Raw genomic sequence first — 21,105 nt, 5'->3', positions numbered from 1 at the left:
AATGCAAATTACTTTGTGATATTTAAAAACAAAAACAAAACACTCATTTTAATTGAACTGAAGTTTCAACATTAAAAAGTTATATTTTGAAAATTGTGTTGGAATAAAAAAAAAACCAAAGATTTTTATAATTTCACAAAAAAAAGTGTTGTAAGTTGTAAACAATTAGAAAAGTAAAACCTATTAGACACGTGGTCAAAGTTGCCAATTACAAATAAAATATTGAAATGGCTGAACAAGTGGAACAATCACAACAAGCTACACAGCACCTCAACAATCAACAAAATGACGCGCGTAAAATACGCAAATCACCGGAATTTCAAGCGATGCCCAATATCACACCTGGCGCCATACTCAGAGAACGCAGTTTTGTGCGCACCTCCAATCAACAGGTAGGCAAATGTAATTAATTTCATATAAATTGATTTCGGATGGAAAGCACATTTTCTGTAGAATTTGTGTATACATGTATAAATTGTGTGTATATGTGCATATACATTCAAATATTATATTTATATGTACTTATACATACATATTCCATTCCAATGTGTTTGATTAATTCTCGTAAATTAGAGCTGGTACGATTCGTGCGTTTTAAGATTTTCAGGTAAATATTTTTTAAAAAACTTTAGAGCGACTCTCGTTAGTGTAGAAAATTCCTATCCTTTATAAACATTAGAGGTTATATTCTAATGCATTATATTAACAAATGTTGAGGAAAAATATTTGTCTTTCACTTATATGTAGTTATAGGTATTGGTCATCAAATGACTTTACTTTTGATTTGTTGTTTATAATGGAATTTGTACGAGGAATTTCGTGTTTTAATAAAATCTTATTTCCGGATGAGAAAATACACAGTTCATAAAAGCAATGGCTTGACAAGAGCTAAGGTAAATTTGGGTCATTTGGCCCATTCAACGATTCAGTACTGAGTTCCCGTCACATCTTGAAATTTTCGATATTTTTTTGGTGACCGTGAAATGAAATTATGCTAATTCGTTAACATCTTAGGCTTTTCAATTTCATATAATAAACAAATTTTTGAAAATGAAACATTTTCGAGCTCGTTGCTCCCTTATTTTTTGAACATATACCTCAGGATAATTTGGCACTAATTTTTGTGATGATAAATGGGTACATTTTACACAACTGAGTCCTATCGCTAGAACGCTAATATGTAGTTGCTGACCACTGAAAGTCAACCAAAGTGTCAAAGTCAACCAAGTGCACATAACAGTCGCACACAGCATGCCTTAAATTTTATTAATCGAATACCATTGAATATGGTAAAACAATCAAGAAACTATATTTCTGCGCGTAATTTGATTAGACGTCGAGATCCAAGTGGTAGTAGTTTTAGTATGTACTTATTGTGTATATTTTCCCTATCAGAACACCCCATGCTAAAGCTGGAATGTATTCCTACCATGTAGGTAGCGAAGTATAAAATTTCGGAGGTTGATATTCTTTCAACAGTTTTAATCATTAAAAGTAGTTTATTTGATAAATGAAACACTTTGCAGCATGTTTTACAAGTATCTTGTACCACAATAAGACTCGGTAAAGTTAGGTGTTTGTAAGATTCTAGGTAAGGAAATTCTTGTGTTTTGTGTTTATTGAAATTTCAACTGATTTGCAAAGATGTTAGACGAGAGCTATAATAGGTTTGAATGAATACTATAAGACTAGTCTCTATACGGTAAATATTGTTTGATGTCTATGTTAAACTTATATGTGACCTGGTCTACGAAAAGGGAGCTAACGTGCGAAAACTAGTTTTCTGGGAAACAGCTGTTAAAAATAAACAACATCTCATCTTCCATCCGAATCAACTAAAAAGTGAAAATTGATTTTTTGACACCTAAGCCCCCTTTCCGTAGACCAGGTCACATATGATAAATTACAAGATAAAATCACTTCAACACTTACTTCTTTACTATCCCAAATTACGAGACAATATTGCTCCTGGATAATAATTTTTTCGCAAATCCAGGTGTGTGATGTAGTATAGTAAATTGTCAACTTAGTAAATTTATAATAGGTACAGGACGTTTCATTATACGTAACATGTGGTTTATTTGCTTAAGGCTCATACGTATATTTGTATGGCTTTAATAGATAGTATAAATTTTATATATGTACATACAAAAATACATAAATATATTTAATATACTTATAAAATCTGATGCAATGTATTTTGAAATCATTTTCTCGAAACCTTTATTTGCAGAATATCAACAAAAGGCGTAGTCTTGCTTTCAATGTGCAAACTGGTGCAAATCAACACGGGCAAATACGTGGAAAACCTGCTATAGACATCTATAGACCACCGAGTAAGTGTAAAATTCTAAAATTTTAACAAGCTTTTACTAAAGATTTATTGAGAATTAACCAGATAACATTAGTAATGACAATTTTAATGAATTTAAATGAATATATTAGTTTAGAGTATTAATGGTAAAGTGCTTTGTAGGGATCTATATATATATTTGGTATAGAAAAAAAGGAAAAATAGTAACATTACAGAAACAAAGTGTTTCTAACCTAAGACTCAATTCTAAAATTTTAGTTTTTGTATGCGGTTAAAGCAAAAAAAAACTTTAAAAAATATCTTTTATTTCACGACCTTCTCTTGTATATTTTTAATAAGAAAGTCGGTTTTCAGGCTGCCATCTTTGGCAATTATATATATTGGTAGAAATAGTAAAGTAGTAAAAAATATTCGAAATCACCTTATCTAGTTTATGGCAATTTTGATTGCTAGACAGCATTTCGAGCTCTTTGAAAGTATCTGAAATAAGCTTCACTAAGTCATAACATTATAATCGAAGAGTTAATCGCTAACAAACTGCCATAAAAAAACTGCTATTTCTCATCATATTTTTTCATTCACAAATGAAGTGTAAATAAGATTCCTTTATGAAATGTACTTGCAATCTTCGAAGACTTCCTCTAATAGTGGTTTCTTGTCAAGGATGAGGATGTATATTGATATGTCTAGTCTCCAGAAAGAATCCGAAAATAATTAAAAATGCCAAAATATTGTAAGAATTTGAAAAAGTAAGAAAGTAAGGGGATTTAAAAAACTAAGAGCAACACCCTTACATATTGTTAGTTTCATATTTGAAGCCCTAACACTAGTGCTTTTCAGTTGCATCCAATAGTAATATGCAATTTAATACTTATATCGCCAGACGTTCTCGTTTTCAAAAGCTTCGCTAACTTAAAAAGTTTCTACTTCAATTGGCTACAAATGCTTCAGCTGTTACATTGCATGTGCTCCAATTTTCAAAATTCAGTTGAAATTTAATTTTCCACACTTTCTTAATAGAAGCATTTTTTCCTCTCTGTATTTTTCCGAAATTTCACACCATTTGCATACTGCACCCCACCCAACTTCGAAAACCTACAAACTATGTTTATCACACTCAATTGTGTAAATCACCACAATGTGGAAAAAAATGCATCTAATCGCATGTGAATACCCAGATGTTCGCAATGATGGCGCCTCTTCACCGGCAGCCTTGAACAGGTTAAACATTAATGCCCAGGAGTTTTCAATGGGTAGCTCGAATGCGACGCGCACCACACCTCCACGTGGAGATGCAAATAGGGCTGGAGATAGTCGGTAATTACTGCCTGTCGCAAGGCTTTGCTAATAGAATTTCGCTTTCGCTTTTCCATTTACAGAACTTAACTTCAACCTACAACATTCTTCCAGTTCGTCGGCGGTCATCTACCCAACGACATCTTCGCCACAAGGTTTAGTGCCACAATCCAAATCATCGGTGGCACTGCATCAGCAAATGCAATATATGGCAGCCACAAATGCGATGGCCAATCGTCGCCAGGCTGGACTCTCACTTGGCAGCATGCCCATGACAACTAATCCGATCGGCAATAAGATGCATCACGTCGGCGCTCATCGTCCCATTTTGGTTACGCATTCACATCCAATGGCCGTGAATCGGTTTTCTGGTGGTGTTGCACAACAAATTCCGCTGATTAACTCGCCATCCAGTGGCAATATATTACACGTATGTACAATACACACCCTTTATCAGCTACATATTTGTTGCAGTATTAAGACTTATATAAATGTAAACGTTTACAGCAAACAGCGAACACGAATCGTGTGAAATTTGCCAATGAACCGCACAAACATCACAGCCACAAGAACGGACAAAATCATCTTAGTCACGACTATCAACAGCAGCAACAACAATTGAATGCCATGTCGCAATATGCCGCCGCCAATGGCATAAGCGATTCGTATATAAATGTTAGTCCACTACAGCGTTCGAAATCTCTATCTTCCGCGGACGCATTAACACGTGGCATTGCTGGCCTTGGTTTGGCTTTGGGCAATGAGGTCACCGACATCGGTCAGTTCAGCCCTGAGATACAGGCGTTGATCGACACGGCTTTGGACGATCCCAATAAATTGAATTCGCGTGCACTTATGGAACTGACGTCACACTTCATTAAACGTGCTGTTGAAGGTCGCCGCTATGCGTTGCCCATATCACGTCTCTGTCTTAATATTATAGCTAAGGAACAGAAGGAGACTTTCTTGGAAGCCCTATTGAATACATGCCGACAGTGGTATCAGGAGCGTGAAAAGGTAATTGATAATAATTGTTGGATCCAATTTTTGGAAAAAGTTAAACATTGAAAATACGGACCGGAATTTGAAAATTGGGAGTGGGCCCGCACCCAAAAAGTTTTTTTGTCTATATCTCTACCTAAGCTATATGAAACAAACTTACTGGACACATTTCCCTTTATCATCCGATTATACACCATGAATGTGGTTACAAATTTTATGTTGAAAACTACTCTGAGTTTTATAAAAAACTAAAACTCTTCGACCGATTTCAATAAAATTTGGTACATAATATTTTCTTGACACCCTGATATTACCGATGAAAATCGGTTAACAATCAAATAATTAATTTTCAAAGCCCCATATATCGAACATGAAGACCTCAGTGCCATTGCATACTTTTTTTACCGAAAATACCGATAAATCTTCCAGATCTTTTAAATAAATTCAGAAGGAATATCTTTCTTCTAATAATGTGCTTCTGTATTAAAAATGGTTGAAATCGGGTAATAACTTACAATAGCTTCTATATACCTAATATTAGAGTTTTCAAACATGGGGGCGTTATAACTTATACATCGGTTAATATGACAGATATCTTAACATAATTTACTCCCAGATCTTTTAAATAAATTCAGAAGGAATCCCTTTCTTCTAATAATCTGTCTCTGCCTTAAAAATGGTTGAAATAGGGTAATAACTTAGCTTCTATATACCTAATATTAGAGTTTTCAAACATCCGGTGGGCTTTATAACTTATATATCGGTTAATATGACAGATATCTTAGCATAATTTACTTAGGGCATAATGCTTAATGGTGAAAATTAGTGAAATCGATTCAGGAATTATCTCAGCCCTCAATTACTATACATAATAGTTTTCTTGTTTTAAATTTCGAGTGTATAAAATGTTCTTCTTTGCTTGTTAATTCTATCAATTAAAGAAGTCAAGTTTAATATGGAATCAAATCTCCAAGAGTAGATAAATTCGGATCCCATATCCGAATACCACGTGTAAAGAATATATTGATCTCTTATCTTTGACATATTGAAACATACTTAATATTTTCCTATTTGTATATATTTTTAATTTCGTAACTCATTTTTGTCCTTTCAGTTACTATACTCCATACAAGGCATGAAATCACCTTCCCGTCTACGCTTTACCGCTTTTATGGCTTTCCTTACGGAAATGTTCTGCCAGCTGAAGCGTCGTCAATTACAACTTCGTACCCAACGTGAAGGTGCACCGCCGCCATTGGTCCTACTTACGTTACTCTCCAAATGCTGCGAAGACTGTGTCATGCCACCAGTGCGTTCGCTATCCGAGGTGAGTGTACTTACATACGCGTATAATATAAAATTACATATTTCGAATAAAATATGTAGTTTAGGGGTAAAATTATTTGTTCAAACTCTAAAGCACCTTCTAAATATGTACATTGCTCTCTTTCCAGATTGAATGCCTTTTCTATGTTCTAACCTGCATCGGGCAAGATATGGAATTGCAACTGCCACAACAATTGGAATTGCTCTTGTCGCTGGTGCGTGATGCTTTCTTGAATGCAAGTGATGCCGCACCGGCCATCCGTCGCACCTTGTTGCAATTAATTGAATTACAGGCGTCACACTGGCAATTGCCCGGAAACACTGTCTTATACTACTATCCATCGGCAAAGTAGTGAAAAGGCCAACAAAACAACTCACAACTCAACTAACACTTGAACCAGACTCAACTTTTGTTCGCATACTCTTCTTGAAACTGAAACTGAAATTTAAACTGCTCAGTATGCCGTATGCGGCGCAGCGGCTTCGTGTCCACGCAATCATTTCAAATTTTTATTATGTACTCGTACACTGTATGTGGCACTTTACTGTTATATTAATACTTATACAGTTGTGCCTGTTATTATATTTATTTTTATTATGAAATAAGACAAGAAAGAATATTTTTTTGTGAAAGCATTTACTGAAAATGATGCAAATTGTATTAAAACAAGCAACGCGTTTGCGCTGACTTGTGAGTAGAAAAGCCAACATTAGTAGTAATTTTAGGCTGACTATGCACACACATACACATACATATATTATATATTAACCGTAATTTGGCAAACGTACTAACCCTAAAGATAGTCAGAACACAGACACAGAATGACATGACATCAATAAAAAAAAAACTCATTGGAAAACAATTTCTACATTTTTATTATGTAGGAAAAAAGAACGCAATTTTATTTTCTTAAATAAGTGGCAATAAGTTTCGGAACATTTACATGCACTCACGCAAATGTACTGTGGCAGACTTCAATTATTATACAATAATATCATAAGTGTTTTTTGTCAGTGCAACTTTATACACTCAACAAAAAAATATGAAATTTATTTATTTTGCATAAACGTACTCCTATAATTTAAAGTAGTTTCTTATGTGTAGAAAGAGAGAGGAAGAAGCTCAAATTATTTATAACAAAAATGATTGCACTGCAAACTCATATACAAAAAATATGATTAAAAAAATTTCTTTACTGAAATAAGCATAAAAATATTATTTCCTTAATGAAAGCACATCAAAAATGTTTAACAAATAAAAATTAAGAAAAAAATAAATTTTAAAATACTAGTCAGAGAACAAGAAAACCAATAGTATTTTTCTTTAACAGGCGCTGGTGTGAAAATACAGTTGAACTTCCTAACTCCTACCACTATAATCCACCAAAAAACTTCGTGTTAGAGAGACTTCGAATTATAGATATTTTCGAAAATTTATTAAATTTTCATTAACTTTTTTGTTTATGATGCTTATTTAAGGAGAACAACGATTGATAATAGCTATCTTCATTGATAATCGAATCGAACAACTAACTGGTCTAAAACGAATAGACTGTCACAATTAAATATCCAAAATATCTATATGTATAAATAAAATATGAAACTTTTCAGCAAAACTAAAAAAGAAGCGATTATTGAGCGAAACGAATACTGTTATTATCACTCACGACATTGTTGGTTAATTGAAAAGGGAAATCGCAAGAACGCCTAACCTCAAACGGCCATCAATGCCTAAGCCATCATTAGAACAATTTTGTTGCCAAGTGAGTCCCTTTTTAAGCATTATTTAACGACTTTGGATTTGATGATATTTTTATGGTGATCTTAAGTAAATTTGGAAAATATTCCTTACTTTTGGCATTCGAATATTGTTTTCAGTTCCTGGATTTTTTTTTTTTTAATTTAGTCCAGTGTTTTTAAGTCCCGTTGTTTTAAGTGATTTTTGAGCAGAATATTTTGAATTTTCTCTATCAATTTGATACTAATGGCAACAAAAATTTGTTTTTGTTTTTGGATAATTTATTCTGTCGATATATTTAACAGAGTAGTTTGTTCGTCTAACGGTTACTTATAACACATAATGATGAATGATTACGATAACGAGACGAATTGATTTCCGTCTATCTGTGTATATTTTCATCTAATCAACAGACCGTTTAAACGATAACATAGGTAACAAATAATTAAGGGATAAGTCTCAGTGTAACCGAACATTTTACATTCTCGTAATTTATTTATTTAATGTTATAAAGATAGCACACAATTCTTCCCGCGTGTTCTGCATGAAGTCCTCTGGAATAACGAAAATCAGTATATATGACGGATATAACTCCTGGACCGATTTCAACTATTTTTGCCACCTAGCTACATTCATATTGGATATCTGGGCCTTGAAAAGCTATAATTCACACTAGAAATGCAGTATTCGTGCAAACCTTGTATTTAAAGTACAGTAGTTTTCCGAAATAACGAACACATTAATTGTCAGGCCTATTCGTTACATCGAATTTTTCGTTAATTCGAGTACTCACTTTAATTCTGGTTCGATGTTATTTGATTTAACGTTAAAACGAATATTCGTTATTTCGGAAAACTATTGTATATATTGTAAAATAAATAATCAGATTTGAAAATTGCGGAATAAGGAAAATATAATTCGATTTCGACTATTCTTCAGCTATACCGTTGGAATGCCAAAAAAATTAAATTTTCGTTGAAATTGGTCGTCCACTTATGGGTTAAAAACCATATCTCAGGAACTACTCGACCGATTCTAATGAAATTCGGTATAAAATATTTTCTTGGATAGTCTTGGATATAGTGTACTTTGGTGGTGGAAATGAGTGGAATTGGTTCAGGAATTACCTCAGCCCTCATTTACTATATATGATGTTTTTCGATATTCTATTTGACTTTATACCGAATATATGGGTCAAATTGTGTATTATCTTAATAAAACTATATCAATAAATTGCGAGAGTATAAAATGTACTTAGCCCTTCCTTGCTTGTTGATTTATTTAAAGCTAAAATATGACCATTTAACCAATTGCTGACCATTTAAAACACAGTTTGTTTCATATTTGACTGAAAAGAATCATTGCTCACGATGATAATATTAAGTCTAGTATAAAGAAATTCATTATTTTTGCATTAAAAGTTTAAGAAATAAAAATTAAAAAAATTAAGGTTTTATTTAGCACAGTTTGAATGATCCGATTTATGTCAAATATGCACAATTTTTACAACTTGTTAAGATTTTTTCTACAACTTGTCGAGATTTTGAAGATAATGTCATAATGCAACTCTCGTTCCTAGAACAGTTTTTATATGTTTCTTTTGAGGCAAATTTTTCACAAGCAACTTTATTCGTCATAGACAGGTAGTAATCACCTGGTGCCAGGTCCGGATTATAGAGTGACTGCAGAAGAACGACAAGAGTACTATGACTTTGTCCTAATGGAATATAATTCTTCGCCTATTGGCCAATTCCTTTTTACTGACAGTCTAATTCATTGACTGTACAGGTTCGAATTATGTTTGGCCGTATGGGAGTAGTTCAAAATAAATTATTCTCTGCTCAATTCACCAAACATATAGCAAAACCTTCCTGACGGTCGATCCTTGCTTGGTCATCGTTAGCGTCTGTTTTTCGTGATTTTACTACGACTGTTTTCGCTTGATGTCTTCGGTACTGAACCACTTTTGTGTATGTATCGATTTTGTCGCAATTCAGCAGCGATTCATAGATGGAAATTCGGTCCATGAGGTTCATGTTCAAGCCATATCAAGGAAAAATAATGAAATTCTTTAACTATACCTACTTTTCGAATATTGGATTACACGTTTTAGTTCCCACGGCAGTCCGCTGAATGCTTATTGTCTCGTAAAACTCGTCCAAAGCGCACGAAAACCCAACGGTCGGTTGGCAAGATTTAAACCAAGTTAAGTATTAAGCCAAGCTTAAAAAATGGAAATAATTACTATATGATTCTACACACAATGTATAATATATTTATATATACATATAAAAGTTATAAGCACGATAATAAAACGAAACAATTTTTCGCCTACTTAACAAAATGAAGAAAACGGCTAATTGCTTAAAATTGGGATATGTGCAATATGGAGCGGACATTTTTGCATATTTTTCTTAATTTCATTTACTTTTTGTTGTTTCATTACAGGAAGAACATGCCGAAACTTATGAAACGGAAAGAAGATCCGCAAATAAGCGTGAGCGAAAGTAATATTTTCAACAGCAAAACAAAAGCTATAATAGTTTTGTGCTAATTTTTAAGTATTAGCCGCGAAAAGTTGTGATAAATACATATAACGAAGTGCGTGTGTAGCAAGCCTGCAAGTGGGAAATGATTTGGGGGAGCCAACCAAGTTGAGGAAGTGTATCGATGAGGATGCAACCAAGCGTTAGGTGCCTGGCTGTTGATAGACACGCGATAGGTTTTTAGTACGAGTATGCGCGCACAAACACATGTGCTTATATATAGATTTATGTATGTTTGTATGTATGTGTGTGTGTGTTTATATGTAAGTGTATTTGTAGCAAAACAAAAGCCGATGTTATGTAAAAACAGTTTCGATAAACGTTGAAATGTTTTTCAGTATGACTTAACACACGATACAATGCATATTCACTTATATAATTACTAGTATATTTTATGTTTTTGTATTTGTGTGTTTTTATGCAAGAAAAGCGCATGCGCATGTGCAACGTTACAACTTGAAATTTATCGAAAATGCCACACGAAAAAAACGAAAAATCGCAAATATGAAGTTGCATGTGCTTATATATATACATATGTATATATATACGAGTATTATGGTTGGTTATAGAAGCCGATTCCAGTGTGTTTGTATGCGTAAATGCATTTGGCGCTAAATCGAACACTGCAGACTACAGCAATTGCCTTGCACTTGAGCTTAACTCAAACTTTTTATATATACATATACAATACAAACACACATACATACATAGCATACGAATTTTTAAGTTACGCTAGCGCGAAGTGCGTGCTTAGCGCGGTGTAAATACATACATACACACACACCCACACATGCATATAAGCCTTTTAGGTGTTGCAGGGAATTAATCGTTCTACTTTTATGCGCAATCGCAACGAAAGCGCAATAACCAACGCTGGTTATAAATAACGAATTGATGTGCAACACGTCAAACAGTTTGTATATCGGCGGCAAGGCGTCAAGTGCATTGTCGTGCAAAGTGGATTATTTTTCAAAATAAACACACATGCATATGTGTGCAACAGTCGGGAACTGAAAACGCGCCATTCGTTTGGATTAAACACCCACACACACACACATAAAGCAAACACCCGCAAGGATAACATGGACACGCAGCCCTCAATTGTAACTACACTCGTTGCACAGATCTTGTATAGAAAGCCTTTAAAGCCCTTACCCATTCTCCCTTCTTCTTTTCTCTATTTTTCCCCACAGCAGCAGCACCGACAGCATCGACTTCGACTTCCGCTGCTTTTGCTCTTTTTCCTTTGCTACTTCGCGAGCAGCCAAGCTAAAAGGACCACGCGCCGCCTGCCACGCGATGAGGTGCACGAATACGCGATACATCAATACAACTATGCCGAACGCGACACACAGGAGCCGAGCGGCAGCGTAGCAGATTTGCATGCGGATGAATCGAAACGCGTTGAAGTGCAAGCGAGACCGCCGAAAGGCAGCAGGACGACCGCAGGCATGACACGTGATAAGCGTGGCGCTAAGAAAATACGACACATCGTGCATTTGGTTAACACGGCACAGCAACAGAAGAAGAAGAAACCGTTAACCACAAATACAAGAAGCAATAGCCACCATCATCGCCAGCAAAATGCTGTGGAGGATGATAGCAAATCCTTCCACACCTACGAGGAGACGCATGAGCATATTGTGGAGCCTGCACAAGAGCAGGAATCTGCGCCAAAACCTGCCTTTGCGTCTTCGCCTGGACATGGAGCTAAGTTAGGACTTAAATCGTCTACCGCGCATACGCAAAACGAACCGCTATCGCAGGCCTCAACGGATAACTATGCTACGCATGCTTTTCTAAAGCCGCCAGAGGAGCCGCACGAGGAACCAGAAATGAGTAGCACGGAGCATCATGAGCATGAAATACAACACGAGGAGGAGGAGCATCACCATGTGGAGAAGATTAAGGTGAAGCATCATCATCACCACCATCATCATAATCATGTGAAGGAAATCATTAAAAAAGTACCAGAACCATATCCGGTCGAAAAGATTGTGCATGTGCCTGTAGAGAAGATAGTCGAAAAACTGGTGCATGTACCCAAACCCTATCCGGTGGAGAAAATTATTGAGAAAAAAGTACCATATCCGGTTGAGAAGATTATTGAAAAGGTGGTTGAGAAGAAGGTACCTTATCCGGTCGAGAAAATAGTGGAGAAAATCGTGCATGTACCAGTAGAAAAGATGGTACATGTACCACAACCGTATCCTGTTGAGAAAATTATTGAGAAAAAAGTACCATATCCGGTTGAGAAGATTATTGAAAAGGTGGTTGAGAAGAAGGTACCATATCCGGTTGAGAAAATCGTCGAGAAAATTGTGCATGTGCCGGTAGAAAAGATTGTACATGTGCCCAAACCGTACCCTGTTGAAAAAATTATCGAAAAGAAAGTACCATATCCGGTTGAGAAGATTGTTGAAAAAGTGGTTGAGAAGAAGGTACCATATCCGGTTGAAAAAATTGTCGAGAAAGTTGTGCATGTACCCAAACCGTATCCAGTCGAGAAAGTGATCGAGAAAATCGTGGAGAAGAAGATTCATGTGCCTGTGGAAAAAATCGTCGAGAAAATCATACACATACCTAAGCCATTTCCGGTAGAGAAAATTGTTGAAAAGGTGGTGCATGTACCGAAACCATTTCCGGTGATTAAACACATACCATATCCAGTCGAAGTCAAAGTACCCGTGCACATCGAGAAGCCGGTGCCATATCCAGTGGAGAAGAAAGTGCACGTACCTTATAGAGTCGAAGTGGAGAAGAAGATACCAGTACCCTATAAGGTGGAAGTGGAAAAGAAAGTGCCCATTTTTATACACACACCACACGAGCATCATGAGCCATACAAGTTTGAGCATCACGAGCACGAGCACAAAGAAGAGCAGCACGAGCAGCATGAGGAGAAACACGATTTCGAGGAACACCAACATTTTGAGCACCATGAGCATCATCATGACCTCTCTGGGTATCCCACCAATCAAAAAGCCAACTATGCTAGGTTACAGCAACAACAACCTAGGCATATAGCAAATGGCGCTAAGGCAGTATTAGCAAAAGCACATACACCTGCAGCTGCTGCAGCAATACGCGCCGAACTACTGCATCAGCAAGTGCAGAACTTCGGTTATAAAATCACCACCAGCGCAACGCCAACGGATCTTGAACAATCCTCTTCCGATAATAAATCGCAAGCGATGCGTTTAGTGCCCACACCCACAGCTAATAATTTCGGGTTTAAACAACCAACACCGGCAGCGCCTTCGGATCTCGAATCATCTGCCTCGGAAAACAAACCGGTTGTAGCACATTTTGAACCAACGTCACTGCCATTCCGAATACATGTAGACGATGGCGCGACGTCAGCAGATGGCAGCTCCACATTAGGCGCGCCATCAAGCACCAATGACATGCAAGCTCAGGCCAGCACGCATAGCTTCCGCATGCTAGCGCGTCTTCAACCCATCGCCTTGCCAGTGCAGGTTTATCAATTTCATTCAATTCCGTTTCAACAGCCACTCGGCTTCTCACTGCCTGCTCTACGAGCGGCAGTGCCGAGTGGTGGACCCTGAATATGGCAGAAATTAAATGAAAAACATGGTTAGTAAGACTGAGCAGACATAACGCGCAAAATTGATTTAAGCCAATATTTGTAACAAACTTTTATACAATTTACAGTTATAAGATAAAATCTTTATATGCATTTGAAATTTGATTTAATATTTAATTTATCAATAACGGACTTTTGGTGAACGGAAGAAGCAATTGATGCAATATCTATATTCCAACAGGTAGTAGAAAGATAGATAGAGAAGACAGCTTGCGAAAATAGTAAGTCCATTCACTAATTTCTCACAGCTTCAATAGACACAGTCAAACCAAATTAAGATATTCTTGGCACCATGTACAGTGCCAAGAGGTATATGTTCGAAATGGGTACATACAGCCTCTTATGAGAATTATCACTTCTGCGACATGGAAGTAGAAACTACGAAGCTCTTGCTTCTTTTGCAAGTACGGAACATAATGAACCTCTAAGGGTAGGGAGCATAATGCAAATTAAAATTGGTAAAGGAATTCCGATGTCATAATGATTTTTTCCTTTTTAAATAATATATTACAGTTCACATTTATATAATTTCCTGAAATTTCTGTGTAAGTTTTGAAAGATATAGAAACGCTACGAATCTTTTTTATAATTTTTAATTCCATAAAAAATAGTTAATGACATCTTAGCAATCTCAACTAATTAAAACCTAAAAACTTTATATTAAACAAAAACAAAACTAAAAAACAGTTAAAAACGACGTATCGAGGTATTTAGTTTCACATCACTTGTTCTTGTTTTAAAACTCCTGCTTCTTCTAGTAATTGTTGAAAGCCATCGGGTATGTTACCTTCACTAAGTTCTGTGCTCCATTTTTTGTACTACAAAACAATAACACGTTTTAAAATAAATTTGATTATTCAAAATGACTAGTAGTTTGTATTGACCTACTCGCTCCAGTTCTTCTCGTAAAGCTATCACTGCCTTTTCTCTATCCGCCACTAGCTCTTCCAAATACTGGTATCGTAATTTCTTACGTGCGCGACATTCCCTTGCACTTTGACGACTGCGCTCTGCAATTTAATGAATTCTTACATTACTTTTATTCGAATCAAAATTTACTCTAATTAATTTACAAACCTAATTTGGCACGTATATCAACTTTTTCGGTTGAAGCTTTTCGTCCAGGTTTGCGCCCCCTTTTCCCTGTCTCTTTGCGTTCCTGGAAATATTAAACATAAAGTCAATTCAATCTTAAGGGAGATAATACGCCATCTAAGCATTTTTTTAATAAAGGAACTTTAAGGGTTGAATCTTTTGTTCTCGAGAAGCGAAGCTATGTTATACTAATAAGATTTAAAAGTACAGCCAATCTATTGCGTAGTATGCCAGTTGAGACATTTTATTGTTAAGGCATATTTGTATATTACAAATTTTAATACATTTATTACAAAATGGTTTTTGTTTACTCAAAATACAGCAATTACGCAGTAAAGCTGTGTAACGACCTTGAACTCCTCAGCACCCACTATAATTAAAAAGTGTTACTCACAGAAAGATTTGGCTCTTCTATGACCTGCATTTCGTCACAATCCATAATATTCTTATTGTAAACACTCCGGAGTGAATTATTATTTTTAATTAGAAAATATAAATATATTACTATTTACACTGCTATTACGAGAAGTTGTTTGTTTTCTTTGTGTTCTGATTGTGTATGATTGCCAAATCTATGTGAGAAACTAATAAAAATAACTGCAGATGTCGCCAAAATACACAACGTTGCAGTTACACTTGATTAACAATTATTCGAATAAGTAATTTTTGTGCTGAACAGATAAAATATAATTGAAAGAGTATATACAGTAGATATTTTATGATTATTAAAAACAATAGTCTTATCTCTTATCTTATATATAGTCTAATCTTATAATTAATCAATATTAGTATTAAGAATATATAGTGTGGCAACATGAATGTCCAAATACCGTTCTTAGCGGCAATTCACAATAGATTTGGGCCGCGTATACTGGTGTTTTGTTCTTGTGTTCTTATTGATTTTAAAAACAAAATTTGCTTATTTCATAAAAAATGGAAAAAATAGAACAAAATGATAGCACTAATCGTGATGAATTGATTATTCAGCAACAGCGAGATATTGAAAAAGAGGTATGTGTACAAGTATGACATAAATTATACAGACGGTTTGTTTGTTGGTGGTGATGACAAAGAACGGTCGTCAGGTCTACACTTAACAAAAACGACAAATAGCACATAACAATTTGTTTTGACCCACACAGATAAGTGATTCGACACCATTGGTAAGTGAACAACTGCCCATAACTTGCCTTAATGCTGAGTATCTTGGTGATGAAGTTTTCACATCAAAAATTCAAGATCTTGCCGGCAAATATAAGTTTTTACGACGTACCAGACCTGACGGTAATTGTTTTTTTCGTGCATTCGCTTATGCTTACCTAGAGCATTTAATATCCAACAAAGATGAATATCAACGTTTCAAAGATTTGGCGGAGAAATCGAAAGATAAGCTAGTGCAGTTGGGATTCCCTAGTTTCACGCTAGAGGACTTTCATGATACTGTAAGTATAGGTTTTTTGACAAATATAACAGCAAATAATTTACATTTTATTACAGTTTATGGAAGTTGTTAAACGTGTTGACCCGGCAAGTGGTTCCACAGATCAAGTATGCGACGAGCTGCATAAGGTGTTCAATGAACAGGGTTACTCTGATTATGTGGTTGTTTATTTGCGCTTACTGACTTCAGGAAAATTACAAGAAGAGGCTGATTTCTATCAGCATTTCATAGAAGGCAATTTTACAATTGAGGAATTTCGTCATCAGGAGGTGGAGCCAATGTATAAAGAATCCGACCATATACATATTATAGCGCTCTGTACCGCTTTAGGTGTAGGCGTGCGCGTAGAATATATGGATCGTGGAGACACACATGTGAAGGCGCACGACTTCCCTGAAGGTAGTTCGGCAAAGGTTTTTCTAATTTATCGACCGGGTCACTATGACATTCTATATCCCAATTAAAACTTAAACTTGTAAGATATCAATGCATCAAAGCAAGGAGCCAAGCTGCCTGCTACTTTTCTAATTTGCTGAAAATGTGTTAAATGTATGTATTTCACTTGTGGCGCTGGTTGTATTTAGCAGCTTGTATAGATTTCCTATTTCATTGCATACATTAGCATGGTCTAAATAATTTTCAACTGACTATTAGAGCCGTATAACAGTTATATTTTGGATTTATAAATACATACATTGAAGTCATTAATATTCGAAATTTGTAAAATTTCATTATGGAGTAAATTATCTACAAAAAACGCAATAATTACTCATTAAATTAATATTTTCCTAAAAATCAAATAAAAACTAAATGTTCTTAAAATAATATTATAATTTGTGTTTTAATTGCAATTAAAAAAAAACTCGATTTTTATTTGTATGAATTTTTATTCTACTTCTTTGTAGTAGATTATACAAGTTTATAATATAAACAAATAACGATTTTTATTAGTTAGTTACATGCTTCTCCAAAGTACATACAAATTATACAATAAATTCTCTTATTTATTTTAATCTTTTGCACTAAAATGAACAATCTCAGTATGCACGTACATACGTATGTTTATCCATTGCTTTACTCTTAAATTCTGCTTTAATAATGAACTAATGAACCAATTTCCATTATATTGGACACGTCTTTCGTTGAAACACTTTTATTACTTATTACATGGTTTTTTGTTTTTGTGTGATTAGCACTGTGCTACAGTTATACGTACATATACATATATATATAAGAAGTTATAATTGAACATGCAGCGTGCGCTTTACAACTTAGCATCAGATTTAACTAGTCAATCCGAAGAACAAACAGCCATCGCTTCGCCTTTCTCCTCTTCCAGTTCCTTGCCAGTGATGGCAAGCTTTGATTTGGCAAAGTCATCCAATTGCAAACCTTGTACAATCTTCCATTTACCATTGCTGATCTCTACTGGGAATGAGAAAACAACATCCTTGGGAGCACCGTAGCTACCATCTGAAACTACACCCATAGAGACGAACTGGCCGGCAGCAGTACCGTGCCACCAATCGTGCATATGATCACAGGCAGCCTTAGCCGCCGACATGGCTGATGACATTTTACGCGCGGCAATAACAGCGGCACCACGCTTCTGTACGGTCTCTACAAAGTTACCTTGTAAGAAGGCAGCATCGTTGACAGCATCCCAAACGCGCTTGGAGCTACCGTCAACATCAACAATACCATTGCTAGGGTCGGGGAATTGTGTGGACGAGTGGTTACCCCAGATTACAACATTTTTAACGGCACTAATTGGCACGCCTAATTTAGCGGCGATCTGTGCGGTGGCACGATTCTGATCCAAACGGGTCATGGCTGTGAAATTCTCACGTGGAATTGAGGGAGCATAGTGCGAGCATACCAATGCATTGGTATTGGCTGGGTTACCAACAACCAAAACCTTAATATCCTTGCGTGCATGCTGGTCAATAGCTTGACCTTGTGCCTTAAAGATTTTCACATTGGCGGATAAGAGATCCTTACGTTCCATACCTTCTTTGCGTGGCATTGCGCCGACCAAAAAGGCAGCGGACACATCCTTAAAACCAACAGCGGGATCTGCGGTGGGGATAACTTGACGCAAGAGTGGCAGTGCGCAATCAGCCAACTCCATAACAACACCCTCTAGTACACCCATCATTGGTGGAATATCGAGTAAATGCAAAACTAAGGGTTGATCCTTGCCGAACACCTCGCCTCGTGCAATCATATACAGCAAGGAGTAGGCGATCTGACCGGCAGCGCCAGTGACAACAACACGAATTGGCTCAGCCTGGAAATAAGTAGGAAAAACGGTGAAATTAAATTTATTTATTAGGTATACACGTCTTATAATGCATTTTTGTTATGCATAGAAAGACAGACAATATAATGGGATGTATGAAGAGGCATTATATGTAATTGTTGTGAATTTGTTGTTTATGGTCTTGAAATATATCTGCATTCACAAATAAAGGAAAAATATTTGAAAATTCTCAACGATTCCCTTAAATATTTTTCACCATACAATCTGAAGCCTTTTCTTCAACCGTTGCTACATCAACAACTTGCTAATTATAGATATGAAATATGTTAGCAAAAGCGATGGTGGCGTGATAAACATGCTAATAAACCTAATGCTATTAATAGCCACATTCCCACTCAGGTGCTGTTTTGACACAGCTGACATACGCATCATTTGCCTTCAATAAAAACAATAATGCTTTTATAAAAAGTAGTTTTTTATTTATTTTATATAGTTTGCAATTAAACCAACACACCTGTTGGCTTTACAAAGGCAGCTATTGTTGTGGTGCCAAGAAAATGAAGAGGCATTTGTTTATCACATTACCTTCCGCAACTATTATTGCAATGTAACGTATGTAGCTTTATATGCCATTCAATGTATTTGCTCTCATTTTATCGATTGTGTATGTCCTTGATGATAGTCACACACTTCAACATACAAACTTAATTTAGTATAGATCCATAATGGCCACTCAATTGAAAACAGTATAGACCCATAATGGCTATTTAATTGTATCTCTATATATATGTAAATAGTTTACATTGAAATTGTGAATAATGTAGCTGGTCACAGTAAAACACTTTCTTGGTTTTTTATTTTACATTTTTAAATCGGAAATAAGCTACTTGTAAAAATAATATAATCATATAAATATCATTATCAACACTGAACTTTGTATGATAAGTTCAAAAAGTACAAATCTAATAAATTTACATATATGTATGTGTGTAGTTTGATCAAATAATCAAAAACAAAAATATTTATTTATAAAACATCACTTGGCCTGACAACAAAACTAATGTCAAACAGACGAGCCCCCGTGGCACGTATTCGTGCAATAACAATTGCTTTACGAAATAGTGTGCATTAGTTTATAACTTGTTTTCTATGAAATATTAATACATTTTATTTCAAGCATATATGTATGTATGCAAATTCTTCCAAAGATTAATCTAAAAAGTAGTAAACAAGTTCACAAATGCTCTATTTTATATGTGGCTAGCATTATTTTAAATGTTATCGCAAACTAGAAATTAATGTGTGCACAAGTCTAGAGCCACAGGCACGAATCTACTTATTTGCAGCAGTTGCTGATGGCCATAATAATGTTATCCGTTTATTGAGATGAATTATAATATAGAAATATGGCATAGAAAAGGTTGTGCTTCAATCAATCAATTGTTATATAATTAACAATATACCATTACATGATCTTTCCCCTTGATAAGCATATTTTATGGCATATAACAAATTAATAGACCAATAACTACGCGTATACATACATTTTCAATTTATGTATGTAGTTACCGGCCGGTTCGCTGTGTATTCCTAATCGAAAGCGCAAATAGATAAGACTTCAAGGTCATCTTTTTTGCTCAATTAAACTGCCTCATCTCATACAATTTATATGTAAATTCTTGTATTTGTGCTATTACGCACAACTAGTACAAACGGAAACGTTGCTTTTTGTTGTTGGATACGCTATTTTGCCAGCAGTATGTGTTTGCAATCAAGTGTGTCCACTTAAAGCAAAGTCCCCTTAAAGCAAAACGAACCGAATATTTCGAGTTTATTTTTGCTGACGTACTGGATTTGGCAGATATATTCTATATTCAGTTTAATACCGTTCCATTTGCATTATTTATGTTCACTTCAATACATAGAGAAAAGGTCAAATGAATGTTAGAAAGTATTTACTATGTGGCTGATACAATTTTTCTTACATAAAACACAATTGTTGAAAAGTGGAAGGGCTTATGATTTTAAGTACATTTACTTATTACTTATTCCAAAAATGTTTATATGCTGTCAAACTTACCATTTTTCCTTAGTTCCTTAAAAACGTGTGCGAAAACAAGAGATTAAAAATAAATCAAATGAATATTAAAATTCAGTAGGATGAAGAATTTTAAAGATATTTTTCACTTTGTACCACTCGAATGGATGGAGAAATGGAGAATAATCAGCTGAAATGTCAAAATTCATATTTTGCTTGGAATGACGATGGCGAACTACAGGGTTGCACGAGGCGCACAATGTTGCGTTTTTATTTAAGGTCAGTACATTATAGAAGTGTGATGTTTAACCAACAATTAGTTTAATTTCTTATTTTGAAGAATAATTTTGAATTCTTTATTTGAATTAAAAACAAGTTCATTATCTTACAATATAAGTACATTCTCAAAATATCAGTTACTTGTATTATTCACATATAT

The 21,105-nt window shown here is 35.2% G+C and overlaps 5 protein-coding genes across 7 annotated transcripts; 3 read left to right on the top strand and 2 right to left on the bottom strand.

Annotated features, from left to right (window-relative positions):
- Window positions 1-48: 48 nt before the first annotated feature.
- LOC105216862 (uncharacterized) lies at window positions 49-6,969 on the top strand. 2 transcript variants are annotated; one of them, XM_029043231.2, is made up of 7 exons: window positions 49-392; window positions 2,234-2,336; window positions 3,493-3,631; window positions 3,725-4,040; window positions 4,118-4,627; window positions 5,727-5,939; window positions 6,067-6,969. In XM_029043231.2, exons 1-7 carry the CDS (start codon window positions 228-230, stop codon window positions 6,289-6,291), a joined length of 1,671 nt encoding a protein of 556 aa, XP_028899064.2. In that variant the 5' UTR covers window positions 49-227; the 3' UTR covers window positions 6,292-6,969. The 2 variants fall into 2 exon arrangements, with proteins under 2 accessions (XP_028899064.2, XP_054083909.1); XM_054227934.1 differs by lacking the exon at window positions 3,493-3,631 and having other exon boundaries at window positions 3,694-4,040.
- A 3,990-nt stretch (window positions 6,970-10,959) lies between these two features.
- Window positions 10,960-13,929, top strand: LOC105216860 (titin). 2 transcript variants are annotated; one of them, XM_011191574.3, is made up of 2 exons: window positions 10,960-11,325; window positions 11,419-13,929. In XM_011191574.3, the coding sequence occupies exons 1-2, from the start codon at window positions 11,305-11,307 to the stop codon at window positions 13,789-13,791; spliced, it is 2,394 nt and encodes a 797-aa protein (XP_011189876.2). In that variant the 5' UTR covers window positions 10,960-11,304; the 3' UTR covers window positions 13,792-13,929. The 2 variants fall into 2 exon arrangements, with proteins under 2 accessions (XP_011189876.2, XP_011189875.2); XM_011191573.3 differs by having other exon boundaries at window positions 10,962-11,325; window positions 11,416-13,929.
- Window positions 13,930-14,406: 477 nt separating this feature from the next.
- On the bottom strand, window positions 14,407-15,504 carry LOC105216859 (REPTOR-binding partner). The gene is made up of 4 exons (XM_011191572.3): window positions 15,319-15,504; window positions 14,907-14,988; window positions 14,718-14,839; window positions 14,407-14,647 (listed from the first exon to the last, which is right to left on the bottom strand). The coding sequence occupies exons 1-4, from the start codon at window positions 15,361-15,363 to the stop codon at window positions 14,546-14,548; spliced, it is 351 nt and encodes a 116-aa protein (XP_011189874.1). The 5' UTR covers window positions 15,364-15,504; the 3' UTR covers window positions 14,407-14,545.
- A 252-nt stretch (window positions 15,505-15,756) lies between these two features.
- Window positions 15,757-17,640, top strand: LOC105216858 (ubiquitin thioesterase otubain-like). The gene is made up of 3 exons (XM_011191571.3): window positions 15,757-15,935; window positions 16,067-16,366; window positions 16,422-17,640. The coding sequence occupies exons 1-3, from the start codon at window positions 15,858-15,860 to the stop codon at window positions 16,827-16,829; spliced, it is 786 nt and encodes a 261-aa protein (XP_011189873.1). The 5' UTR covers window positions 15,757-15,857; the 3' UTR covers window positions 16,830-17,640.
- Window positions 17,554-20,869, bottom strand: LOC105216857 (malate dehydrogenase, cytoplasmic). The gene is made up of 2 exons (XM_011191569.3): window positions 20,709-20,869; window positions 17,554-18,655 (listed from the first exon to the last, which is right to left on the bottom strand). The coding sequence occupies exons 1-2, from the start codon at window positions 20,709-20,711 to the stop codon at window positions 17,657-17,659; spliced, it is 1,002 nt and encodes a 333-aa protein (XP_011189871.1). The 5' UTR covers window positions 20,712-20,869; the 3' UTR covers window positions 17,554-17,656.
- Window positions 20,870-21,105: the final 236 nt, after the last annotated feature.

This window comes from Zeugodacus cucurbitae, chromosome 3 (assembly GCF_028554725.1).
Source record: "Zeugodacus cucurbitae isolate PBARC_wt_2022May chromosome 3, idZeuCucr1.2, whole genome shotgun sequence".
In the NCBI taxonomy this organism is placed as follows: Eukaryota; Metazoa; Arthropoda; class Insecta; order Diptera; family Tephritidae; genus Zeugodacus; species Zeugodacus cucurbitae.
This window is presented reverse-complemented; position numbering and strand designations above follow the sequence as displayed.

Coding starts and splice junctions, on each gene's coding strand:
- LOC105216862 (XM_029043231.2), top strand. CDS start 228: ATGGCTGAACAAGTGGAACAATCACAACAAGCTACACAGCACCTCAAC. Junction 2,337..3,492: donor AGACATCTATAGACCACCGA/GTAAGTGTAAAA, acceptor GTGAATACCCAG/ATGTTCGCAATGATGGCGCC. Junction 4,628..5,726: donor GGTATCAGGAGCGTGAAAAG/GTAATTGATAAT, acceptor TTGTCCTTTCAG/TTACTATACTCCATACAAGG.
- LOC105216860 (XM_011191573.3), top strand. CDS start 11,305: ATGGACACGCAGCCCTCAATT. Junction 11,326..11,415: donor TGGACACGCAGCCCTCAATT/GTAACTACACTC, acceptor TTTTCCCCACAG/CAGCAGCACCGACAGCATCG.
- LOC105216858 (XM_011191571.3), top strand. CDS start 15,858: ATGGAAAAAATAGAACAAAATGATAGCACTAATCGTGATGAATTGATT. Junction 15,936..16,066: donor AGCGAGATATTGAAAAAGAG/GTATGTGTACAA, acceptor TGACCCACACAG/ATAAGTGATTCGACACCATT. Junction 16,367..16,421: donor TAGAGGACTTTCATGATACT/GTAAGTATAGGT, acceptor ATTTTATTACAG/TTTATGGAAGTTGTTAAACG.
- LOC105216859 (XM_011191572.3), bottom strand. CDS start 15,363: ATGGATTGTGACGAAATGCAGGTCATAGAAGAGCCAAATCTTTCT. Junction 14,989..15,318: donor TAGAAGAGCCAAATCTTTCT/GTGAGTAACACT, acceptor TAATATTTCCAG/GAACGCAAAGAGACAGGGAA. Junction 14,648..14,717: donor TACGAGAAGAACTGGAGCGA/GTAGGTCAATAC, acceptor ATTGTTTTGTAG/TACAAAAAATGGAGCACAGA.